Consider the following 26662-nt stretch of genomic DNA (forward strand, 5'->3'; position numbering starts at 1 on the left):
TAAAGCAGGCTGGAAAGGAACTTTAACCCCATTTAACTCCAGGAATTCAGGCACATTGTGGACTTCATTCCTGTATCCCAGTAACCTTGACTGATTTTACTTGGTTTTTAAATTTAATCTAAGAAAATGCTTATTTTTCTCAGTCCTGGAGATGCACTTGTAACCTCATGTCAGTCCTTGATCCTTTAATGGCTCAGTGTGCTCCACTGGGTTCAGATAGATATTGAAAATAATATCTAACAAGTTATTTATGTAACTTGTAACAGTAAGTATGTCTCTCCCTCACAGGAGAAGTGTTTGACTACTTAGTTGCACATGGGAGGATGAAGGAAAAGGAGGCCAGAGCAAAATTTCGTCAGGTGAGGTGGTGGTTTTTCACTTGCTCCTACTATTTGGTCGACATCATTAACCAAGGTGACTCATGGTTATACATGGATTACAGTACAATCTCAAAATCCCATAACCATTCTGTAAATATAGATTGTACACAGAGAATTTAGCTTTAATGCATTATTAAAATGAAGAGAAATAGAATCTTAAAGTGGCACTGTGTCCTGTAGGTAAATGTGCAAAATTTTAAGAACTGGAAATAATAAAAGAAGCACAGTGCAAAACTACCGAGCGAAAATTGTTAATGAGCTACAGTTAACTACTTCAATTACATTAACGTCCAATGTACATTTCTTTTGCTGTTTACAACCTGAAACTGATTGTTCAGGTCGTAATCAAAGAATGTGGATTTCTGAACCGAGGTGCTGGGAGCTCCTTGCTCTTCAGAATTATCCCCAGGCTCTAGTGCTGCGAGAAGCAGTGGGAGCTCAGACCGCAAGGGCGTCTAGCTCCTGACCGGAAGGTCCCGGGTTCAATCCCAGGTAGGGGCAAGCAATATCGCTTGCTCTAATTCCTTCCAGACGGCTCCCAGGTTCACTCAGCCTGCTTTCCAAATGAGTACCGGGGGTTAATCCTTCTGGGGGTAATAGGCTGGCCAGACCGTGATGCTGACCAGTGTCAGATGGTCAAGAAATATGGTGGCCCTTACCCCCCATTCCCCCATGGGACTTTATGGCCTGAAAAGGGGACCCTACCTACCTACCCCTCTAGGGCTGTGAAAACAGACTCCAGAAATGTGAATTAGTCAGTGATGTTAACCTTTAAGATAAGTCCTTGAGACACAAGACGCAAGGAATATGAAGCGCTATATGTTTTACTGTTACTGCGGCCTGTAAAGCTAAGAGGCTGGTTGATAATACCTTTTTTTGTTTTCAAAGGGGTGGGTCCACATGTTCATTTCCATTTAAGTTAGGAGAGTATAACACTGTCGGCGCAGCCCTACCAAAGCACTGCACCCGTTCAGCAGAACCCGACACTCTGGGAGAAGAGGCGAGAGATAAATGAGGCAGACGGACCGCATGACGCCCCTGTCCTGCACAGGGCTCCCCCTGGGGCAGGGGCAGGGAGCGGACAGCGCCGGGTTGCGGCTGCTGTTGGCATCAGTGCACATCAGTAGATAAGAACAGTGTGCAGATCTCGGTTCAGTCAACGCTGTGCCATACGTGTTAGAACAAAGCCTACAGTACATTCAGGATTCTTCTTCAGTGTCTGCAGTTGTCATCCTTAAATCCTGAATATATCCATACATTTCCAGATCTCTGGTTATCACTAATATATTGCATTTTAACATACCATTACCTTTGTACCTTTGCACTTTTGAATTGCTCACTAGCACCCTTCGTGCCAAACTGGTATACCAGTGTTATTGGTATTACTCTGTGTGTGCACTGCTTTCCCTGTGGTCCTCCTTTTATGTCTATATGACATTACAAACTAAATCAAGACAGCCTATTCTCCTGAACTGTATAACTCGAACTTTTCCAAGCCATCAGGGAGGCTCTGTTGAAACAGATGTCATCTCTGCACACTGTGCTGACACCTGGTGGCAACCCCATCTTTTCATTGCTTTCTGCACTGTGTCAAAGATCTTTGGTAAAACCATTTAGCTTTTCTGAACGCATTCAAGCCTTGAGAATAAAGAGTGAACCTTTTTATCGTTTTTTCTTCAGGGGACAGCTTGTGTATCAACCCCCTGTAGGACTTTTAATTCATATGATTTTTGTCTAGAGTATTTGTCTCCGTTACGATAGGCTAAGGAGCAGGACTTATGAATGGCTCCGCTGGATTGCTATTTGATTTGTGTCTGCATCAGTGCTGAGAACATTTGTTTTTTTTTAAATAATTAAAGATCCATAACGTACAGATAAATTGAACCCCCCTTCGCTGTTTGAAGGTGGCGATGTGTGTAATTAAAGAAGCACATGGTGTCACACTGCCACCACTTATTGTCTTTTATTCCAGGACAGAAAACATCTGTATGGGGGAAGGCTGTGCTGAATTTCTCTGTCAGTTGTGCTCAGTCTGTCAGTCAGCCGTCCAGCAGGGGTTATACTCCTGTTGACCGTCTTCTGTTCTCATCATCAGATCAAGTTGTTGAGACTGTTGATATCTGGTAGAATAGATCGGGCAGTCTAATTCCATGGCAAATACATGTCAGGTGCTGGCGTCTGTTGTTGATCCCTGAATCTTAAACGAGTTCATTTGCTAGAACATGGTAACTAATTCTTGCTGAGGTCAGTGAGCACTCATCTTATCATTGACAAGGAGACGGTTTTAGCAAAATACATTTACTAGGCATGATCAATAAATATGATAGAAAGCTGTTTTCTGTTTTAGATGGGTGATCATGGATGCTGTTAAATCAATCTCCAGGGGGGTGAGCCCCACTCCAGCAGGATACAAAAGCTGCCTTGCAGCTCCCAGTTATAAGGGATTGGAAAAAAACATTTGCAGTCAGTTGCTGATAATGTGTTACAGATCATGCGGTACACTGTAGATGTTCAGCCCTGAAAGATAAGCGTTCTTTTAATTGAGTGAATTACTTGATTAATTGAATAAAAACTTCCCAACGAGTTCCTATCTTTTGAAATGAACGATTTATGTAGGAGCTATAATATGATCTGGGCCAGGGGTGGAGTCCCCTGGTGTAGCACATATAAAGCATTAATCCAAATAATAATGAATTTACATCACGCTAACTGCTGTTTCCCTGTTATTAATTTCCAGCATTGCTGTTACACACTCTATCAACGTATTTTCTGGGAAATTATCTGTTTTGACATCCTGGGAGGAACTGTTCCCCCACATTGATTGCAAGAAAATTGCTTTTGCACAGTCAGCCTATGCTCTCTAATGAGGCACTGGGCTCAGATGACTGTGCAGCAATGCAGGTTTTCTGAATGTGCCTGATAAAATGGAAATGGATTGGAGAAATCAATAAAGCCAGAAGCAGCAGGGTGTGAAACATGCAAAAGATAAAAAGCATAAAAATAAAATCTCTCACTTGAGCATCCTAAATTAATAAAACATATACGTATCCTGTAAATCTGTCTCATTTCTTATCCTTACTCAACATAACGTTTAGTTTTATATTGTAATTCTGAATTATATTGTCGTCCAAATTAGAGCCACTGTTATTTTAGGGATTGTATTTAAGAATGCCTAAGTTCAACGCTTTTTGTTAAGTAATCATGTATTACTGTATGTAAACATGTCAAATGTAGTAATAATAAGAAATAAATTGCTGTTTGTTTTTTCCAGATTGTTTCTGCAGTGCAGTACTGTCATCAAAAACGGATTGTACACAGGGACCTGAAAGTAAGTGGCTCCAAAGGTCTATTTTGTCCGTCAGTGTCGTTGTCACCTGAATCATGTAGACTACAGCACAATCCTGGAGTTGCCTTGGGGATGCAGCTTAGCTTGGCAGTAACTCTGAAACATGTTGTGGCATCACAAGCACAGATCCGTCTTCCACACGTGAAATAAAACTTTACCTGTTCCTCTGCAGCCTACGCATGCTGGCATAGCTCCCTGCTTGACCCTGTTCTTAACTGTGGCGTGTACATCTCTGAGCTTCCACTCCATTCGTATGGCTGCTTTGCTGGGTCGAGCTGTCCCCTGTTCCCAGTAGTTTAATGAACAAGGAGTGGTTATGACCAATCTGTCACTGACCTTTTACCTCACAGCTCAATAGAATTAGCTCTTAGTAACAAGCTGCTTTGTTAAATGGTTTTCTCCACTGGCTTTGAATACCGTATCTATCAGTGCTTTTGACTGACGCCTTCTCCCATCTGCCTGCCATTAACAGTAAGAACCGCAATTAACATTACATTAGCTCTGGATTAGTTATTATAAAGTGCCATCTTCATTTCTGTCACTTACACTGCATGCACCATCACCCCTAGAGCACGGACATGCGTGTTTGACATTTTTTCAACTTGGTGTTTATTTAAAGATCAATCCACTGAGAATAAAATCTCATATTTTAGTCCTGATTAGATTTCGGCTCATTTCTGTTGCTTAGGACATGGTAGAATACAGCTGTTGATATCACCAGTACTTGTTGGATGTTTGTGATGTTTTCGAATATCTGACTAGCTCAGTCATTAGTCGTTCAGGACCTTTTATATGTTTAACACATCGCCACCCTCAATCTGAAGACATTCAAGAGACAATTAAAATGATTTAGTTCATTTGCGTGGAGCGTTTTCTTAGAAATGCAAAGGTTTCCCCGCGTGCTCAGAATTCATTCTGATGGGTTTAAATGAGCTCCTGGCTGCAGTGCAGTGAGGATTTGAAGTGTATACTGGGTTTGTGCATTTCTGCGCTGGTGTGACTTGCGTTTCTTCCGACAGGCGGAAAACTTGCTGCTGGATGCCGACATGAACATTAAAATCGCCGACTTCGGCTTCAGCAACGAGTTTACGATCGGGAACAAGCTGGACACTTTCTGCGGGAGCCCGCCCTACGCGGCTCCAGAGCTCTTCCAGGGGAAGAAGTACGACGGGCCGGAGGTGGACGTCTGGAGCCTGGGCGTCATCCTCTACACACTGGTCAGCGGCTCACTGCCCTTCGATGGCCAGAACCTAAAGGTAAGGTCCGGTTTAAAGCGCGTTCACAGCCACAGACTATTACAGTTTGGTTTCCAAGTCTATTTCAATGTTAATTAATTAAATCATTACACGGGACTGTAAATAAGCTAACGATCTTCATGCGCAGCTCCCTAAGAGGTCCTGGTGCTGGCTTGTACTGTGTGGTGCTTTGTTGACTTAGAGGGTTTTTGGGCTCACTGCTCTGATGCCATTGCAGACAGGGCGGGTGCCACAAAAGTACCGAACTGTTTTTCATTGTAGGAGCTGCGCGAAAGGGTGTTACGAGGGAAGTATCGGATCCCCTTCTACATGTCCACGGACTGTGAAAACCTGCTGAAGAAGCTGCTAGTGCTCAATCCTGTCAAACGAGGCAGCTTGGAAGTAAGTCGCCCCTCAGAGTTTCAGTGCTGAGCGCTTTTCCTTTTCCGTGCTGGGGTGCATACATCTGCAGCAGTGTGGTTCTATTTTTACAGAAGTGTTTCAGGATTTATGTCCTAAAATGTGTATTCATTATTTCTTACAGAGCAGGAACATATATCTCCTGCAGTGAGCTGTATACTGTTTACCAGTGCTTCTTCCAGAATTTGTTTTAAGTTCTGGATCCACTTCAGGCTCTTTATAGACATTTTCTGTTAAGCTTTTTTAAAGCAGTGCTTATTACAGAATGGAAAAAAGTGTATATGAAACACCAATTAAATCAGTCAACATTTTGTTTTCTTGTTTTAATATTGTGCCAGCTTAGTATTATTTGGAACCTGTGCACAGGCCCTGCCCGGTCTCAGACAGAGATAGGTATTTGAGTTTGAGTCAGTTCATAGCAGTTTTTAATATTGGCTATTATACGTGCGGTTTGTGGAAATTGCTTAAAAATATGTTTTTGTCTATTGCCAGTGCGCCTTAGTTATTATTTAAGATAATAGCAGACTTGGGGGACAGAGATAAATTGATTTTGTGTTTGATTTGCCAATGAAATGCGAGGGATGGGTTTGGTTTAAACTTATTGATTCTTTTTCTTAAGGCACAGCTTTAAATTATCGTAACCGAAACAGTCCCCATGCAATCTGTCATCTTTTGTTCTGTCATTCAATGCCGCGCGATGTCTCCAGCACCGTTCCCCTGAACATGATCTCTCTCTCCCGCTAGCAAATCATGAAGGACAGGTGGATGAATGTCGGCTATGAGGAAGAGGAGCTGAAGCCATATATTGAACCAGAGCCAGATTTCAGCGACACCAAAAGGATAGGTCAGCCTCTTAAAACTCTGGCCATTTTGTTGTTGTTGGATGTCGGTCTACAACTTTCCTTTAGTATTTAATGTAATGTCCACTGCAGCCCCCTGATGTGCAAACGCTTGACTTGTAGTTTGTCATCATGTTTTCTGAACGGGTCAAGCAAATTCATGATCCAGCCAAGCGGGGCAGAGACCAGTACTGCCAGGCCCGGCAGGAGCACAAGCCTTGAACAGCTGTATTCCTGGTGCACAGCTGGCAAGCAGCCCCACTCTGAACCTGAAGGAGCCCGTTCATGAGTCACTGTAGCCTTTAACCCTTTCAGTGGTTCAGACAGACTTGTATGTTGATTATTCAGTGGGCCCCCAGGAGTCATAACAATATTGAACATCCTAAAATGGTTAAACTCCTGCTGTTAGATTTATGAAGGTATTTGATTATAGACAAAGGTATAGGTTTCAGTAAACATTTTCATTGGTCTCTGTCACTCTAAATAATATTATTTTTTCTTTTAGCTTCTGATAACCTGGTTTAATTGCATTATTAATCTAATTATTAAGCACTAATAGAATGGGGAAAAAAACTTTCAAAGGGTTAAGGTGCATTGTCTCACTCTGTTTAAATCAATTATCATAAGGAACAAAGCCATAAAAGAAAACGTAAGGTATATTATAATGTCAGTATCCTTAATTTTGTGTTGTTTTTCTACTTGAGAAATCTGATCAGGTTTTCATTGTCTCGACTTGTGGTAGTCATTTAGTTTCTAACAGCGGTGATTAAACATTAAGCAGGTTTTGACCTGAAGTGCAGGTTACATAATGTGTTTCAGCCAGTTTTTCAGAGGTGCCGCATTCTATAGCTCAAGTCTCAGAACTTTTTAAGATGTCAGTCGTTCTTCAGTGCCGCATGGATAATTTCCCTCTTGATAATCATCTTTGTTTTCCACAGAGCTAATGGTGACAATGGGATTCTCAAGAGATGAGATTACGGAGTCTTTAATTGGTCAGAAGTATGACGAAGTTATGGCCACTTACCTGCTACTGGGCAGAAAACCTCCCGAGGCAAGTTCTGAGAGCTCCCGAGTCACAGCCTTCGAGCATTACAAAGAAACACAAATCCTGTGTGAAACAAAGCATGTATCTATACAGATGTAATGGAAGCTTTTACAAATTTAGGCCTTGAGCTAAATTATGGTTTAAAAAAAACAGCTTCCACATTTCTAACCTTTTGGATCATGTGCACCTCCTTAAAAAATGAATGGCATTACGTACCTCTCAGTTTCCTCATTCTAATGCAATTTGTAACGTTGAATGACAAGTTAATAACTGAGGACAGACATCCATGTGCATTTCTGTACGTGCAATTATTGTCAAGTTCGAATATTATGGTTACGGAATAGGTCTGTAAGAGCTCCTTCATTCAGTCCTTGGTTGGTTAACAAGCCCACATCTTGTGAGCACAGTTGAAGTTTATTCCAGATTGAACTTTGGAGATGGGGTGGTGGAGTGTGATCTAACAATTGAAGAAGGAAATATATAGGCATAAGTATTTTTGAAACCAGAAACAAGTTTAAAGTAAGCAAGCAGATGTATTTCAGGCATCATTCAGCACTGGCCCAGCTGTAGCAGAACCCAGAAGAAACAGGTTTCCTGCAGAACCGGCTGTGCTGGGGCAGTGTGGAGTGGTGCCGTGGGATTTTTATAAGTGCTGTGTACCGACAGTTTCTTTAGGTTGTGTGTGAAGAGCGGACTCGGGTGACGTCAATGGCGCCCCATTTGTCACATCTGTATTCTAAATAGAATTCCTTATTCTCCCTGCCATGTGGGAGCCCTCAGGGCTTCTCTGTCATCGGGTCTGCTCTGAATGATGGAGAATAACAGGAATTCCTTCATAAAAGCCTCAGCGGAAGAGCTGAAACAGCCCTTAAAAAACAGAAATGAAATAATCAAAAGAGGATTCAGATGTTGCTGACTGAATAGTGGCCTATTAAAATTAATGATGGTCATTCCCTGCATGTATATACTAGTATACTTCTTCCCAGAGTAACCCTAATTTACATAAAAGAGAGGACCCCCTTTATTCTCCCTATTGAATGGCAGCCCCCGTAAGGATAATATGCAGCACCCATTCTGCACCAGCACCCCCCACACAGCAGTTAATGTAGCATCAATACCCACTGTTCTTTAACACAGCCGTAAAGAAACATTTCCTGCAGCATGTCGCAGAGAAAAAAATACAATAGCACCTGTATGCACCTGTATAAGGCTGTTACAGAGCAGTGTGATTCCCTAGCCTTTGGCAGAAACAGGTGTGCCGTAAGGGAATTATTGATTAATATTTGGTTGCTATTGGAAGGTTAACGAATTAAGATGCAGGAGAAGATAACCTGGATAATATCCCAGGGTCCCAAATTTCATAGGCAGTTCATACAGTAGCAACCCCAGCTATCTGCCTCTGAATGCAAGCCCCAGTGTCTTCCTTCATAGAGCTGCTAGCACACAAGCACTCATTGAGGTATCATTCCGTTCTGGAGCTCTTTGGTCAAATTGGTGGCTGTCTTGCACAGATCTCACAGTGCTGTTCAAACTGTAGGTGCCAGAGTTTCTGCAATGCCACTCGGATTTTATTCTTTGGCACAGCATCTTAGTTTTCAAAGCAGCTCTCTTTGCTTCTATTGGCAGATGGGGGGGGGGGAGTTTGGCAGATGTGTCTTCTGTAAAGCAATGCCACCAAACTTGCAATATTAAGGCAGGATTTTAAACAGTAGTAGTGCAGCTGTAGCAGTAAATCAAATGCAGTCCTGCAGCAGAAATCTGTCCACATTATTGCAGTGAGCCTGCTGTGCTGTCCTGTGATATTCTTCAGGCCAGTTGATGGCTGTGAAAATGTGTTCTTTCTCTTTATCCTAAAAATGCCTCTTACTTTTACTGTGGCTGTGTACATGTACAGTATGTGTCTGTGAGTGCTTAGTGTACTTTCTGGGCAGCTCTGGTATTACACAGCAGACATTTTAAGTTATTTTAATTCAGGGTTAGATTGAATTTTAATACTGGAAGTGTTGAGTGGCATTGTTGAATGGCCTGCAAGTGCAATCAGTAGATTAATAAATCCATCCAGGTTGCCAGATTGTCTCATTACTCACTAGCCTTATGTGCTTTATGAGAGGGCCCTGATGAGTGTTAATTCATTAACAGGATGTTAAATAAAATGAGTTATGTACATACTTTAAAGCAGCTTCTTTTTGGAACACGATCCTCTCTCTCTCCGATTTGGCAGTTTTTGTTTTTCGCTTGATCTTCTGCTCTTTGTATTGCTGGATTCTTTTCACTACAAAGTGCAGAAAAAAGGAAATCTCTTCAGCTGCATCTGCATAATCTGTCGTTAAAGTATGAGGATTTAGTGCTGGCAGTTCCCCGTGAGCAGGGTACGTGGATGTTGCCCTGTGCATTTCTTCTAGTAGGACATCAAAGCTTTTCTGCAACGATGCAGATAATGAGATCTTTTAATCTAGCCTCTGAATTTATGAATGACCTAAAATTCATTAGTGAAGTGGTAGTTAAACTTCCGTAGCCTGGGCTGGAAAAACTCTTAATTCCCTTTTCAGATGGGTATTCTGCTTTCAGCGCATTCCGTCAATTTGCGTCCTTTTAGGTAACCTTTTTGCATGCATGTCATCTGTGTGATGTCCCTTCCTATCCCTGTACTTCAAGCGAGAGGAGTGTATGGGAATCATCACTTCCTGTATGTGATGCAATAACTATATTTAGCTGATGCTCAGGCGAAACGAATTGTGGGAATTAACCCCATTCAGAAGCTTTGGTGTGGTTCCAGAAGGGAATTAGTAAAAGGTCCCCATAAACACGTCTTATTATGGGGACACATATTCATTTCTTAAAGCTGCACATTTAAGAATCTCTTGACCAGGGGTCTCAAACACATTTCCTGGAGGTTATTGTGTCCTTAACCTAATTTAATTAAGACTTATGTTTAGACTTTCTAAATTAGACATATATGGGATTTTTAAGGTCTTTTGCAGTTGAGTGCATAAGGCAGGGGTGCGGTCATTGTCCTGTAAATCTCCTCAGAGCCTGTTTGGATGTTATACTGCTAATTAAAAAATTAGCTCAGCTATGTAACTTGGACCTTGGACTGTGTGTAAGGGAAAGTGTCCAGAACACTCAAAAGTCCTCCAGGAATTGAGTTTGACACCCGTGCTCTGTGATTGTTTGCTTTCTACAACAAGAATGCATATTCTAATATTGCAACATTGTTACAGAATTCTTTTCCCTCTTTTTTCAAGGCTAGCTGTAAATGCAAAATAAAGGCACGGGTGTACAGGATAAATGAGTCACACTTCCATTTGTCTTTCTCGGCCCGCAGTTTGAAGGAAGCGAGTCCTTGTCTAACAGCAACCTGTGTCAAAGGTCACGACCCAGCAGCGACCTCAACAACAGCTCCACGCAGTCTCCGGCCCACTCCAAGGTCCAGCGCAGCATATCGGCCAACCAGAAACAGCGGCGGTTCAGTGATCATGGTGGGGATGACATTCAACCAAGTAAAGTAACACACAGTTCCCGACTCTGAGTGTGCAGTGATGTCGCTAATCCCTGCAGCTGCTGCAAAGCCTTCTGCATCCCCCTGCTGGCCGGCTGGCACCCCTGCAGCTTGCAGCCCATCTGAAGGCAGGACTTCCCTTGCATGCCCATGGAGCTGCTTCCCTGCCTTGCCGCTGGGCTGTGTTGTTTGTTTTTTAAAGTTTGCCGCTTTGAGAACAGATAGAATGTCTTGAGCGCGTTTTTATTCTAATTGAGGGGCAGCACAGTGGCGTGGCGGGTAGTTCTGCCGCCTCGCAGCTCTTGGATCCTGTGTAAATTCTGGACTGGAGTGCCTTCTGTGTGGAGTTTGCATGTTCCCTTGTGACCAAGTAGGCTTTTTGTGGGCATTCTGGCTCCCACCTCCCCAAGGCACACAGTCTAGGTCAATTGGCATCAGTAAATTGTCCCCTATATTTGTCTGTGAGTGCATGGGGATATGTGTGTCCTGCAGTGGACTGGTGTCCAGGGTGTGGTCCCATCTACTGCCCTGTGCCTGTGAGGTTATGGCTCTGACTCACCATGACACTTACAGGCAAAGCAGTTACAGAAGATGGATTGATCTTATAATTAATTTAAAAGCATCGCTCACACTGCATTTAAAATGGCTTTAATGTACTGAAACCGGTAACTACAAAAGCATAGAATGCATTTTTTTTCCCCATAACTGCATGGTAAGTTTGTAAATGATAAAAGTTATCTTAATGTAACATTCAAAGCATTGCATAAGCTTTTAGAAAGCACTCCTTAATGAGGAGTCCCTGTTTTTCTTTTTAAAGTCTTACTGTAACAACACCAGGAAAATTCCTTGTACAAGTGCTTCTGAGAACCTGTTTTCGCCATCTAACCTTGACTTGACTGAGCAGAATGCCACCCAGTTTTCTGAAAGCAGCTGTGAAGCTTTTAGGTGCACATAGAGGAGGGCAACATACCTGAGGCAAGGTCTGGGAGGAAATGGATATTTGATTGTTCATTGTTCAAACATAGCTCTGGAGAGGAAGAAGAACGGTGTCAGTGGGCGTGAGTGGACCGGTGGCCGCTGTCTGCCGTGTGTGAGCTCTGGTCACTCTGCTTTCACAGCTGGTCCCACCATCCCCCCTGCAGTCTCCTATACCAAGAGGGCTCAGGCCAACAGCGTGGAGAGCGACCAGAAGGAGGACTGGGATCCGGCACGCAAGCTGGGCACCACTGGCTCCAAGAGCGACATGCCCACCAGCCCCCTGGTGGTCCCGGAGAGGAAGAAGTCTGCCACAGCTCCAGGGGTAAGAGAGAGAGAGATCACTCTGTCTGCACTGGGCAGGGTTTGGACCATTTCAGGCTTTACAAGCTATAATCTTATGGGCTGTACATGCTTACCCTGCTGTTTAGTATTCGGGAAACAATAAGTGAATCATGAAAGGTTTTAAATGTATTGAACAGCTCTGTCAGTGGAGTCTTACTTTTTGCCTTGCTCATGGGGTGGAGACAAGTTACACCAGGTTCGCCCACAGGATGACTGGCTTGACTGTCTTTCTTCTTCATATCAGGGAGGCCATAAATGATCATTCTCGTTTTACTTTGCAAGGGGATAGCAGTGATGCGGGGAGAAGCCCGTTAATTACCCAAGCCAGCACTGGGGAAGAAACTGAATTTCAAAACCAGAACTGGCAACTCGAACATCATACTTTCTCTTTTACTTTAAAGTGTGGTTTCTATGCATGTGGATTCCAGCAGCAGTACCTGGCAGGAGGAGAGGCAATGGGCTTTTGTTCTGAACTGAAGTACTGATTCTTCGTCTCTTCCTGCTAACCCGGCGCGTCTTACAGTTTCTCGCTTGACACTCTTGTCCGTGTCTGCCTGTCTCGCAGAACAATGTGCTTCCCGGAGGGGGGATGACCCGCAGGAACACTTATGTTTGTGAGCGCTCCAGCACCGACCGCTACTCCGCTATTCCGAACGGCAAGGACAGCAGGTACGGCGGGCTGGACATCTCCTTTCTCTGTCGAGAGACACACGGGGATCGTGCTGCCACCTGCTCTTTGAGCCCAAATGAAATTTGGCCCTGCCCATATCCTGGCTTCACTGGGCCGTGTCGGCAAAATGGGTGCTAAACTGCCAGACTTGTTGGGGGGGTTCTCTTTTACATTCGGTTAATAGGGAGAGTTCATCTCAAAGCACCTAACTGTGTTTTGTGCAGGCTACATGTGCCAGCAACGCAGCACCAGGCGCAAAATGAAGGACACAAGTGTGTCAGTCTGCCGTGCAGTGGGCTGCTAGTTATTCGACTGGCTGTGGGAAAATGACATTGTTCGCTGTGTTAGCAGCGCTGGAAATGTTATTGTGGTACAGTACCTAACAGTACAACATAGACTTTGGTTCCTGCTCTACTGATTGACCGTGACCAGTCTGTAGTGTGCTGCAGGAGTGTGGCTTTGTTATTTTTTCCAGCTGGTGTTTGTTCTCACCGCTGTTCTGTCTCTTGTTCTGTTCTGTTTTTTCTTACCTCTCGCTTGGGGAAAAGCCTGACCGAAATGTCCGCTTGTGCAAGCAGCACCCCCTCCTCGGCGGCCGCGGCCCCCGCCATGCCATCCACCCGGCCGCGCCACGTCAAGTCCATGTCTGCGTCGGGGCACCCCATTAAAGTGGCCCTCCCCCCCATCGAGGACGGGACCGAACCCTACCGGCCCGGGTGAGCTGGGGCACATTTACCAAGTGGGAACGTCCAAGAACAGGAGGCACTTCTTTACACAGAGGGTTGTGGGAGTAGGGAACAACCTCCCAGCCGTCCTTTAAAGCTGATGGCCTGTATTTTTAGATATGGCTGGATGAGATCGTGGGATCAGTATAGCTACTAAGTACCACATAGGTTACAGGGGCCAAGGAACTGCTTCAGCAAAATGAAATTTGTGTGAGTTGGAAAGTGTCTTTCCAAAAACAAATGTTCTTTTCAGGGAGAGCTGCTCAGTTTCCTTTTGTGCGGGCATGCCAAACAAGCAACTTTACATTAAACTTGCACACGGTGTGCTTAACGTGAGTATACAGACGAAGATGTAAAACATTTAAGACAATTGAGCACTTTAAAGCACATAGGTGCAGCTCGGGATCCTTCCTTCTGTAGAGGCAAGACAAGTGTCTCCCGAAAAGTTTGATTTACATCTGACATGACATTTTGTCTACATGGCGGCTTCCTTTTTGAGACTGGTTGATCAAGCCTTAATTCTTTGGAAGCGAAGGGTTTGTCCTTTTATGGAATTGTCTGATTTGAGGTGTCTGCAGTATAGAAAGTGGTAAATTACAAAGGAATTCTAAAGCTGTGAGACGTGCCTGAAGCTCTTGCGAACGGCTTGGCTGAATCGTTTTGTCAGTGAAATGTTCTGGGGAGCTCACAACAATAAAAAAGCAATTTCAGCCATTTTGAGTTTTCTGGATCAATTATCGGCATCCGATAGCCAACAAAAAGAGGATTCTTTTTTTCCTCAAGTAAGGTAGTCATCTATAAAAATGGGATTGTCTGAGCTCAGTTAAGGCACACCGAATTTTGTACTTCTCTTTGGGACGAATGCAGTGCTCAATAGTCACTGATAAATAAGTATAGTTTAACGCAGCATTTATTCAACTGAAAGAATCGCCAAAAGCCTTGCAAAAGTGCAAATACTGCCTGTCACCTCATTTTTCAGGTGAAATGACTGGTCATTGATTGGAGGCTGTGCGGTGGGCAAGCAAATTAGGAGCTCGCACTGCTCGAAATGAGTGGATAACATGGTCGATCTTTAAGCAATCCCTGAAAAGATATTAATTTCTGCGCAAGCACATTTTCTCAGCTGATGGCTTTCGATCAGCGGTGTGGCTGAATGGTGTACGAGAGGCGGTGCCGGGGTGGGGGCGCGGGGGCGCAGTGGACCTGTGTTGCGCGAGGCAGCTGGCGGGGCTGCCCGGCTCCGCTTGGCCCCCGCCCCTCGCCCCGGACGTGCCCCGCCCTCCTAACGGGGCCCTCCCTGCCTGTCCGCCCCCCCCCCCGCAGCTCGTCGGCGCCCCGCGCCCCGGCCACCTCCCCGTCGGCCCACAGCATCAGCAGCACCACCCCTGACCGCACGCGCTTCCCGCGGGGCAGCTCCAGCCGCAGCACCTTCCACGGGGCGCAGCTGCGCGACCGCCGCAACGCCACCTACAACGGGCCGCCCGCCTCGCCCACCCTGTCGCACGACACCGCCGCCCTCGCGCAGGCCCGCCGCGGCACCTCCACCGGCATCATCGGCAAGATCACCTCCAAGTTCGTCCGCAGGTCAGTGCGCGGGGGACCGTGGGAGTTGGGGGGGGGTTGGCGGGAGTTTGGGAATCTGCCGTCACGTGTTCCAGCACAGCCCCGAGCCCTCCTGCATCAAACGCACCAGGGGAAGCCCCCTCCGCTGTGAACTGTGAGCACTGAACACTGCTGAGCAAGTCGCCAGGCCTGGCTCATGGTTACACAGGCGCCACACCTTGCACGGTTTTCCCCGAAGTGCTCGCTGTGCGCTCTCCGCTCTGCTGCCCTTGGAGCTGTCAGGCGGAGGGGATCTATGTGCATCTGGATGCATCTTGCTCACGTCTAGCAGGCACCCATGTGGAAGTTTACTGTCATGCACTGTGGTAAAAGCAGAGAGGCACGAAGTGAAATCACATTCACGCATGGAGAGGTGCGGCTGAGGGAAAAGTAACAGCGTACAAGCCATTGGAAACCTTCAGAGTTGCCATATATATTTACCACATAGTACATTTTCTGGAAGGTGTGGAGATCCATAAATATTTTAAGTCTTTAGAATTGGAAAACCTTCCTGAATGAACTTAAAAGAAGAAACTTCTGTCCTGTTTCTATTCAAGTCTTGAATAAACTGGGGAATACTTCTTTCCAGGCCCATTTCTTAGGTATATTTTTGTATTTCTGCTTTCCTGACTGCCATTTCCATTATGGTCAGCTCCAGGTAGGTACGCTAGGATCAGAACCAAGTCTATTTAGTCACAGTGGCAGCACTTTCTAGCATTTGAGAAAGAAGGACAAGTTTAATCTTGAGTTGTTTTGGGAAGGTAAACAAGTTAGAAAAGCAGGTTACTTTAAACCTTTATGTTTAATGAATGGTGTTTTTGGAGCATTTTTGTACACAGTGAAAATATCAAAAAGATGCTAAATGTAGATTGTACTTCATGGTAACATCACTAGAATATCAAAGCAGTAGTTTTTTCTATTAAAGTCATGAAGCAATACGGGTTCAATAACTACAGTATAAGGATGTTTTTTCATTTCAAAGAGAAGTGCTTGCGCTAAAGGTGGGTTCTGAGGTGCTTATTCATTTTCCCTGCCTGGGCTACCAGACTAGGATTTCCCATTAAGATTGCTGCTGAAAACAAGTGAAAAACATTCTTCAACACAGACTTTTTGTTTGCCAGCCATCTTTGAAGTCAGTCTCACCGAGGAAGTGTTAGGTTTCCTGTCAATAGTCATTCTGACAGATATGTTTATCGTGGTTTGTTTAAAAAACACGTTTAAGAGTGTTGTTTTACAATCTATACGATTTACAGTCTTGAAGTACAAGCTATGCAGTCTTCATTTCCAGAACAGGTTATTGAAACGTGTTTGCTGGATGTCCTTTTTTGAAGCTGTGAGGCATCTCCTTATTTCCTTGTTCTCAACAGTTGGACTAATGGCTCCTGATGTTCAGTGCTGTTGTTGAGAAACACTGCAGTAGTGACTGAACTAGTCCAGGGAACTAGACACACCCTTCAATTTTTACACACTTAGCCAGACATAAATTAACATTTTATTTTAATTTTAGTACCTCTACATTTATGTTATAAGGGCACGTATGGTGATCGCTTTTTTGTGGACTGCATTACAGTTCACATCACAACATTAAAATCCAAAAAGTGCGGTTTCCATCTTAGCAGAGTACTATGGAACAGTTCTTTTCTGTTGCTCAGGCTTTGAAGTCCTTTCCTCAGAAAATACGTTTTCACTCTTGCAACACGATAAGAAGTATCAGATAGTTTTATGCATTAAAGCGTTAAAACGTTGTTTTTCTAAATAATTGTTTTGGACCTAGCAGAATGACCTCAACAGTTGGCTGTGAATTATAATCCCGGATGGCATCAGTGCTGTTTATTTTGTTTTGGGGCCTTGAGTTCTGTATTTAACAGTAACAGAACAAAGAGACTCTGTTCTCCGAGGTTCAGACAAAGCGGAGCTTCTCTGCAGTTGTTGGTGATGGAGAGAGGTGTTTACGGTATGTCCTGTTGAGCCTGCTTGCACAGTCTGTATTGAACCAGCAGTGACATGGATTTGTCACAAACACTAAAGAGATGAGTATGCAGTTGTGCAGCTGGTAATGTAGACTTTTCATGACTTCATGTTAATGTTTGCTAGGGTGTTTCTAGCAACTAGTTTAAACGAGTTGAATTATTGCAAAAATCTGTTTTTATAGAAAATAAACAGTTGGTGCCTGGCTGCTGTTTGTGAATTCAGTTGGTTTTGGTGTCTAGTGAGCGCTGCTTTCTTATAGATTATGAAAACCAAGCTAGGGTCCTATTTTCTAGAAAGTATTTGCATTATTTTTTTTCTTCATGTATCTCCTTTCAGCTGTTGAGCTCTGGTTTCAGATTAGCAGTAATACCTTCGTCAGTCGCCTTCTCATTTTCTGGAAGCTCGGGATGTTTTTTGGCAGGCTGTGTGTGTTTTGTCAGTAAATGATCATTAGAGAGGTGAGCATTAGCTTCCGGAATGTACCCATTTTCCACAAACCAGTCCTAGTCTAGATACCAGGACAAGAGATACAGATGCAACTGTACTTTGATTTGAAACCATTTTAGCAATGATCTGTCTGTAAACTGCTTATGTTAAGCATTTTTTATCACTATTAAAAGCCATGCAGATCCTTACAGAGCTATTATCACCGGATCTGACAGTTTTACAAGTGCATTTCTTAGGAAATGCCTTGCAAAAGGGCTCAACCCTTTCCAATAATTTCCCGTTTAGGGAATTGCAAATGACATATACATTTTCTTCCTCTGGTGCTCCCTAATTTCTTCGGACACCTTACTGGTTTTCTTTTTTTTCTATTGTAGAACTCTATCTTTCAGGTTGTCCAGAAGGTAGGACCAAGACTGATCTGTATTGCGCACTCTGTTCCCTGGTTGAATGAACTGCACTTGTCCCCCTCCAGTGCCTGGGTTGTGTCTGTGTATGGTCCCAGGCAGTGACACCTTTCCTCTGTTCAAGCACTTGCTGTCCTGTTCTATTCTTAAATTGCACGGTTTCCAGATGATCACTTCCAATTTGTAACGCGTTACCTTAATCATACAATATCATCACTCGTCTCCTCGTCTCATCTGTGTTGTAACCAATGTGTTTGATAGAATTTATGTCAGCAAATCCAAATATAATAATAATAATAATAATAATAATAATTGCTTACACTTATATAGCGCTTTTCTGGACACTCCACTCAAAGCGCTTTACAGGTAATGGGGACTCCCCCCCACCACCACCAATATCTCTGTTTCCAGCAGGAGGGAGCAGGGGAGAGGCAGTTTTGCTAGTTCAGAATGCAGAATACTTCATTTTTTATTTCCTTCCTGATTAACATACCTTTTTTTAGTATGTGTGAGGGTTCCAAAATCAAGCTTCTTACTGGTGGAATTTCCACTGGTGCTTTTGAAATTTCAGGCTTGAACTTAAGTGCTGTAAGAATTTACTTTAATTATGGGTTGTAATAGCCTGTGGTTAGTGAATGCTAAGGCAGACTGTCATGTGAGTAAATAGGCTGTTTTCTGCTGTTTATTTGCAGATTGGGAGACAGCAGTGTAAACCATATGAAAAGAAAAATAATCATCTTTGCCCGGAACCCCAAGTAAAGACAACAAACTAAAATAAATCACCTAACTAAGAAACTCACAAGCAGTAGCTTAGTGGTACATTAATGTTGTAATTTGCACATATATATAATACTGAGGAGCAACACTGACCTTCACTGTCCCTTCATTGAACTGACTATAGTGGAACAGTCAGGCAACAGTTGAGAAAGTGAAAAGGGCAGTTTTCAGATCTCACATCACAGGACACAAGGTGAACAAAAACAAACTACATGAGAATTCCGATATAAAATGTTCCGTTCCTGTAAAACTGAGAAACCCCTGCATTTTGCTGAACAATTGAAACCCTCAGAAACCACCTTCAACTGATGTGCAGTAGTGTTAAATTGTGGAAAAACAGATTTTTAGTCCATGTGGTTTCTGTGAATTCCTTGGTATTTTGAATAACTTTTTGATCCAGGAGCAGAGAGCATGGTCATTTCTTTAAGAAACTGTAATGGGCAGAGCTTTTGGTTCACAGTGAGTTAATCAGTATATGTGCATTCTCTGGGCTTTCTAAAGGTTCTGTTGTTGTGCTTGTTTAAATAGACAGTAGACAGTGCAGTGATGGGGTACTCATTTCTGGTGTTTAATGGTAGTTACTACTTTTTTATTTATGTAGATTGGTTTAAAACAGATTTGCTTTTGGGTAACTAGTTTTTTTAGGTCACTATTCATATTTTAGAAAATGTACAAAAAAATATTTTTGAAGTTTGTGTTCCCTGTGTTACTGAAACTATATGTAAGAACTACATTCCACATGTTGATGAAAAAAACATTCTCTATCAATGACAAACAACTGAAACACATGGGTGTAAGGCATTATTTCATTGATACTGTTCAATAGAATCAGTGACATTTGCAGTAAAACAAATTATTGTAAGGTATAGTTATAGTTATAGTAGTCGTGAACTGTTCAAAGTATTAATCCTAACTGTTTAGCCACCATCTCCAGCCTACTTCAGTTGTATAGATGGCTTATAACTGGTAAGGAAATATACAATAAATGTGGGTTAAATATTTACTTAAATAGTGATTGACACAGTTTAAACTCATATGATGTCATAATTCCAAGATTAAATTACAAATGTTGAGTCAGTTTCTTTCCAGGGAATTTCCCAACAAAATATCTTAAATTTAAATATCTTAAATTACATCTTGGAAACGTAAGCTAAAAATGTTCAGCAATGCAATATTAATTTTTCTACTAAGCTAAACACCTCAAAGAGATTTTTAATGTTTCATAATATGTGTGTTGTTCTGTAAATGTGAGTTTTATGAACTGTATGTTTGTGCTGTTATTTCTGTTACTTTGCTGTTCCAGTTTCCTTCATGTCTTTTTAAATGTGGTACTTCTCCAGCCTAGCTTCTTTTTTAATTGAGTTTAGGAGGTTAAGCAGCTACAACTAATGAACAGCTTTACTGTCATGTATATGTTGTAAAACGTAGTTCTCGTCTGAGTGCCTATGTGTGTTTGCTTGTACAATAAGGAATCCCAGAAAACAACTAGCTCCAGGGAGCCCAGCGGTGGTGGTTTGTAAAGTTAGGAGCTGCTGTTTTTCCCGTCTGCCTGTGGACACTTGCCTGCTCCGATACTGAATCTTAACTCTGATTGTTTCCGAGGGGTCCGAGCGAAGGGGAGGCCAGTGGCAGAAGTGACACCTCAAGGTGAGACGCCACTATTGATGCTTCGCTGGGCCATGAGCCATTCTTCTGCAGTGTGTCGACAGCGGGCTCGCACCCAGGACGTATCAGGGCTCGGGTGCTGGAGGGGCAGAGGTTGGCGGCGCTAGTAGGGCAGATGGGGGGAGCTGGTGATAAACGCAGTCAGGCTGCTGGGAGCCAGAGGAGGAGCGTTGTCTAGGCTTGATTTGCCTCGTATGCCTCTCCACAAACTGGGGCGGAGCGGTGGCTCTGTGGCTCAGGATCTGCGCCTGTGGCTGGAAGGTTGACGGCTCAAATCCCGCAGCTGGCAGAGGAATCCTACTCCGTTGGGCTCCTGAGCAAGGCCCTTCACCCCAACTGCTCCAGGGGCGCTATGTAAATGGCTGACCCTGCGCTCTGACCCCAAGCTTCTCTCCCTGTCAGTGTCTCATGGAGAGCAAGCTGGGGTATGCGAAAAGACAAATTCCTAATGCAAGAAATTGTATATGGCCAATAAAGTGATCTCTCCCTCTCTAAACGGCAGAGGCCAGGGGAGGTAAGGACTTCTCAGGTCATTGATCCAGTGTCACTCCCCGATCAAGTCTTCCAGGTGAACAGGGGGCACTCACAGAGCACTCTTAAACATGGATCGGAAAAGCAAAATTTCCACTGTTAGTGAAATAACTTGAAAGTATGAAACTGGGAACTATAATCACTGCAGCTCTGGAGTGAGAGGAGGGGAGGGCTACAAGACACTGTTGGATAAAATATTGTATTTCTTTTTACTTTTTACTCACAGACAAGTTCCAGTAGGAAGGCCCAAGTTCAAACTCCATCTTGAGCTGTTTACACATTCCACTGCAGTGTCATCACACATTTCTTTAAAGGCTGCTCATGCCTCATTGATCACTGAAAGCACTTTGTGTGGAGACAGATGCTTGTCATGGTAAAGCTTCCACGTGGAAGCCCCATCTGTCTTGAATTCCTATGCAGACTTGAGCTGTCAATTTCCCGAAATTAAAATTGAGCGCGGCTTAATTTCCCAGATTCTGTTTTTGTACTTCCTGCCATAGCATGTCTTTTGTATGTGGAGTCCATTTCTTTTTACTAACAAGTTTAACATCTGAAGTATTGAAAGAACCTGACAAATTGAATTACGTGTTGCTCCATGTGCATATCTAAGAAAAGAGGGCAGGAACACGGGAGAGCGCATGACCTAGCTTCTACTTAACTGTGGCTTAAACATTTTCAGATGACCTTGTATCCAGTGCAGAGTTTCAGGCATGTTGTGTGGCACAGGAACCGTGGGGGTGAAGATTAGGGGTGGCATCGTAATATGGTGTCCAAAAAAGCAAATGTTGTGGTGGATTGCAGCTTCTTCAAGTGAATTTGGAGAATAACACTTGTGTGCAACTCTGTGATGTCTTGGCTTTTTACTCAAGGGCCACAGAGAACTGCATTCCGCATTCACTGAGAAATGCGTGTGGTGCTCAACTGGTCCTTTAAAAAAAAAACATTAAAACATGGGAAAAACATGTATTTCTCTGTCTTTGCACCCCAGAAAGTGATGTCACTACAATGTTGAGGTGCAGTAATTGCACCTCATTGCCTGCAAGCCATTTTTTTGTTGTTTGTTTAGAATTTCCAGATCTTATCTAATCCCAGCAGACACCTCAGAGGTGTACAACGCAGATTAAGTGCAGGTTTGTTCAGGAGATTGAGGAAGTTCAATAGATGTTTCTGTTTAAATGGCAAACGTTTGTGTGCTGTGGAATTTCTGCTTTTTGTGTGTTTTTCAGGATGCATTTCTGAAATCTAACATTTCAAAGTATTGCAGTTGTAGAGCCAGTTATTTAATCCTAATAAGGGTTAAAGGCTGTTGTTTCAGTTCCTCTTTTAATGTTGTCGAACCTGTTTGTAATTTTGCCATTAGCCCTATAATTCTTTGTTGAGTCCAATAGAGAGTCCTCCCCCCAAGACAATCTGATAAAATACTGGAATGCAGGTTTTAAACAGGCTTTAAAGAAAGCATTCACTTATGAGTATTTTTCCCATATTTTATTTGGTTATCTTTCGAGATTACAAGCCCTGTAGTAAGGTACAGGATTTTCAGCACCTGTTGGTGGAGAGGCAAGTCCCTCGCTGGTGTGCCAGAGAGACTGCAGGCACCTGGGCAGTCACAGGGTGGTGCTGTTTCTCCCAGAGCCATGAGACTCCTGTCTGCTGCATCAGAGCCATTTCCTGAGCCATTTGTGCACTGTCACTGAGGGAATCCTGCTCACTGGTCAAGTCACTATTTCTGTCACTGATGCTTCAGATGCTTAGGGATAGGAAAGTGAGGATAAATGCGAAAACAAACGTCATTCTGCACGGCAGCCTTCCTTTATGTGTCTCCAAATTTAAAGTGAAGCTGACATCATGCTGTTGTCCTGTCTTCTGCTATGCATTTAAAAAGGAACATATGGGCCAGATGATATCTATACTGTATACACCACAAGCTGTATCTTAGACCATCATTGTTCTCTGACTGCTGTCATGTGCGTGTGGTGTGTTACGCTGAGTTTCTAGAGGAAGTTCTTTAGTAATTGCCTACTCCACACGTTCCGTTAAAGGAATTTGTTTAATATACATTAAACTTTAAAGCTCGGCAGGTGAACACAGTGAGGCCATCTGAGTGCATGTTTTGCATGGAGGATGTGTGCAAACATACATGTGCTGTGATAAGTCTGTTTGCATACATCCATAAATATGGATGTACATATTTATGAGAGATTTGTTTCCTGAGATCTGAATGGCTTTCTGTGCATCTGGTGTCTGTAGCAGCACCTGACACCACAGCAGGTGTTATGTCGACTCGGTGATTCCTTTCCGTGTTTTTGAAGCCCTTACGTTCACACGAGGACATGATGCAAAAAGTGATGAGTTGGGGCTGTTACAAACTTTACAGTATCAATAACAGTGTCCAGAAAGTCTGAAAATGGTTTTGGATTGCATTGTGCTTTTGTGTTTTTTAGGTTAAGCTGAGCAGTACGTTCTGCGCTTACCGGAGCAACATAAAATAACACGCTAGAATCATATGTACTGTAACTGTAACCTACACCAAACAGTTCACATCCGGTTTCCCTTAAACAAATCTGTTCAGTTCAGCACTCGATGAGCAGCTGCATCATGTATTGTTTGCTGAATTCTGATATTGATTACATATAGTTCAAGCAGGGAGCTGCGTCAGCATGCGTAGGCTGCAAAGGAACGAGTAAAGGTTTATTCCCTGCTGAAAAGAGACAACACTTCAGCTTTGCATTTCTTTTTTTTCTCTTTTCAGCATGGAATAAACCTTTACTTGTTCCTTTGATGACATATACTTTTGTTTTGCTGATTTAAAGACACTTGCTAGATGAGATTCTTTAATATCAGAGAAAGAGGAGAGCGTTTGCTTTGTGGGGAAATTGTTGCGTTTCTGCTCCATGGGGAGGGGAGGGTGATCGGGCAGTCCCTCGCTGACCACACTTTCCTGCCTCCCACAGAAGCACCTCAGGGGAGCCGAAGGACCGCGACAAGGAGGACGGCAAGGACTCGAAGCCGCGCTCCCTGAGGTTCACCTGGAGCATGAAGACCACCAGCTCCATGGAGCCCAGCGAGATGATGAGGGAGATCCGCAAGGTGCTGGACGCCAACAACTGCGACTACGAGCAGCGCGAGCGCTTCCTGCTCTTCTGCGTCCACGGCGACGCCCGGCAGGACAACCTGGTCCAGTGGGAGATGGAGGTGTGCAAGCTGCCCCGCCTCTCGCTCAACGGCGTGCGCTTCAAGAGGATATCAGGCACCTCCATCGCCTTCAAGAACATTGCCTCCAAGATCGCCAACGAGCTGAAGCTGTGAAGCCCCCGCTTGATGGCGGCTCTCCTCAGCGGGATCAGGGTAGACTCCAGCTGTCCACCGTGTCGAATGTACTGGTGTTTGAGGCTACTGCAGTGTGTCTGGCCAGTGGGGGAACAGAAATCAAAAAAACAAATGAGGAAAAAAACGATTGTTCCCTTTCCACCCCCCGCCCTCCCCCCCCCCCCTCGCTGTGTGGAAATATCCCGGCTACAGTAACAGCCCTCATCGCAATAAAGTTCAAAGTCGGCTATTAATGATCTGTAAGATCCAGTTGCGAATGCAGATTTCTCATAGACAAGGCAAACACTTCTCTTTTTCCACATGTACAGGTAAATATGTAGAGCGTTCTGTTCACAGTTTTATGTTCATAACATTGTATAATATGATAATCTTATAGCATTATAACACCTACAGGTCTTGTATAGTTGTCTTGATTTCTGTACAGAAAAATGTATGTTTTATGTCTAATACTGTGTAATTTTTTTGAGCTTGAAGTTCTTCCCTAATATTGTCGTCATCCGGTAGATTGTTTATCTCCGCCGTGTGTTTTTTTTTAATAAATGTTTTAAACTTATTTTTATTCTCATAAGTCCATTTTAAAAAAACACGTACACACAAATGTATTTCTTTTTTTTTCCCCCCTATTTGTAGCCGCAGAGCTGTTACAATATTTGAGGACCGTGTAGAATGTATGTGTATTGAACAGCAGGAGCCCTGTGCATCCCGAGAACTCGGCTTTCCCCTTCATTCCTTGGCATTTTAATCATCTGATTTCCCAGCCAAAAAATAAAAAAAGCTCCAGAAAAAAAAGATTGTAGATTCAGTTGTAGCACTTTGAAATAGAGATGTCTATTGAGTTTCTCCATCATCAGGTACAAGTGGATATTTTGACAGCTCTCATACAGTTGCACAAGTCCTCATCCTGCGTGAACGTCACTGTGGGAAACTGATGTTCATTGACAAAGGATGATCATTTCTCTCCTGTAACCCTTTCCTGGCTGTGAGAGATCATACTTCCATCTATACCAGTAGCTCTTGAATCACCTGTTCAGTGATTGTACAGTTCCTTGTCCCGGTTTAACTTGTTTGTGCTGAATATTTTTAGCGGTTTTCTTGTATTTATTCCACCACATTAAGCCTGTAATGTGCTGCTTTGTAATTATGAGGCATTCACCCATAAGAAATGAAAAAAAGGTAATTAGGAATTTTTTTGGTTTGATTTAGGTTTTGCTTTCCCTTTGTAATTAGTGATTTAAAAAGTATGTAAAACCACTAGTACTGGTACATTTATACTTGTTATTTTGTACTGAATTAACCGTTGAGGTTAACTGTGCAATGCTATTCCATGTTGTATTACTGTAATACTGACATTTGGTCCCCCATTCACACACTTTCTTGTGAAATGTAGGAAATTTATAATTTAAAATGCTAAAAAAGAAGCTGTGATAATCTCTGGAACCATTATGAAATGGAATGGACATCTGTGTTGCCTTCCTGCAGGGGCATTATGGGAAAACAAGGAGGACTGTTTATGCTGTGTTGTAGTGTGTGATGTAGCTTCCTTCCTGTAATGGTACTGTTCCAGAATGGACATTCATTTTGTTGCCTTAGCAGATAACAACGCTCAGAAGCAAATCAAGAAGGTAAAAATGTACCCACAAGCCCAATCCCCTCCCCTTACCTAATGTTCATTTAAGGACAGTTTGATGCAAGTCATCTTGATTCGGTATCACTGGTGCACAATATTAAAACTTACTTGAAAGGAGTCTCAAATCAACGTGTACTGTCGTCATTTTTTATTTACTAATCACACTTATCAATATCACACCCTTAGCATAGTGTCAGAGTTCACAATCTTACAAAGTACTGATAAAAGATACCAGGTGTCTTTGGTAGAAGTCTCACTTTCACAGGCAAACCTTGTAGCTGGAGGACCAGTGTATCCTGTCCTGCCTCGATTTCTGCTGCTCTGGAGATACAGGAGTGCCTATTTCAAACCGGTACTGGGTGAGAGAAAACATGCTTGGTGGGGCACAGGTTGTTAGGTTCTTCAGCTCCAGTACCACATGCACAAGTCAAAGCACAAATGAACCTTCTCACAAACCTCTGCCCAGCATGCCTCTTGTCTCAAGTCATCCATGTGACATTAAACGACAAGTTGAGGTGTTATGGCAAAGCTCCTGGTTGGACGGCTTTTAAAAGCTGTTGACAATGTGAGCAGACGTATCCGGATGTATTTTTTCATGTGTGGTTCAATCACTGTGGACTGGAGGCTGGTAGGCATAGGCAGGAGCTCATCATGAAAGATGTAATTTAATAACCCTCTCTTTTAAAGTAGCTTTGTAGTGTCATAGAATTGAACTTCACTTGGTTTGTAACTTAGTGACTGGGGAAAGATACATTTGTTTTCATTTAAACAAGGGGATCTAGGGTGTGGAAGAACAATACTGGATCAGCTCTTGGCTTTGGGGTTTGATTCC

At 43.4% G+C, this 26662-nt stretch overlaps 1 protein-coding gene across 8 annotated transcripts in view; it reads left to right on the forward strand.

The window, feature by feature from the left end:
• mark1 (MAP/microtubule affinity-regulating kinase 1) overlaps positions 1 to 25955 on the forward strand; it is a 98871-nt gene extending 72916 nt beyond the window's left edge. Inside the window, exons 6-20 of one of the 8 annotated variants that reach the window (XM_069179725.1) lie at positions 289 to 359; positions 3652 to 3708; positions 4746 to 4982; positions 5244 to 5363; positions 6126 to 6225; positions 7159 to 7271; positions 10591 to 10765; positions 11883 to 12064; positions 12650 to 12753; positions 13303 to 13470; positions 14803 to 15063; positions 17874 to 17900; positions 18596 to 18658; positions 20283 to 20327; positions 23828 to 25955. In XM_069179725.1, the coding sequence (XP_069035826.1) occupies positions 289 to 359; positions 3652 to 3708; positions 4746 to 4982; positions 5244 to 5363; positions 6126 to 6225; positions 7159 to 7271; positions 10591 to 10765; positions 11883 to 12064; positions 12650 to 12753; positions 13303 to 13470; positions 14803 to 15063; positions 17874 to 17900; positions 18596 to 18658; positions 20283 to 20327; positions 23828 to 24182 (2078 nt within the window). In that variant the 3' untranslated portion in view covers positions 24183 to 25955. The remainder of the gene's footprint in view (positions 1 to 288; positions 360 to 3651; positions 3709 to 4745; positions 4983 to 5243; positions 5364 to 6125; positions 6226 to 7158; positions 7272 to 10590; positions 10766 to 11882; positions 12065 to 12649; positions 12754 to 13302; positions 13471 to 14802; positions 15064 to 17873; positions 17901 to 18595; positions 18659 to 20282; positions 20328 to 23827) is intronic. The other 7 variants (XM_069179726.1, XM_069179727.1, XM_069179728.1 and 4 more) reach the window with 7 other exon arrangements.
• The last annotated feature ends 707 nt before the right edge of the window (positions 25956 to 26662 follow it).

The sequence above is a fragment of the Lepisosteus oculatus genome, chromosome 17, assembly GCF_040954835.1.
Source record: "Lepisosteus oculatus isolate fLepOcu1 chromosome 17, fLepOcu1.hap2, whole genome shotgun sequence".
Taxonomy (NCBI): Eukaryota; Metazoa; Chordata; class Actinopteri; order Semionotiformes; family Lepisosteidae; genus Lepisosteus; species Lepisosteus oculatus.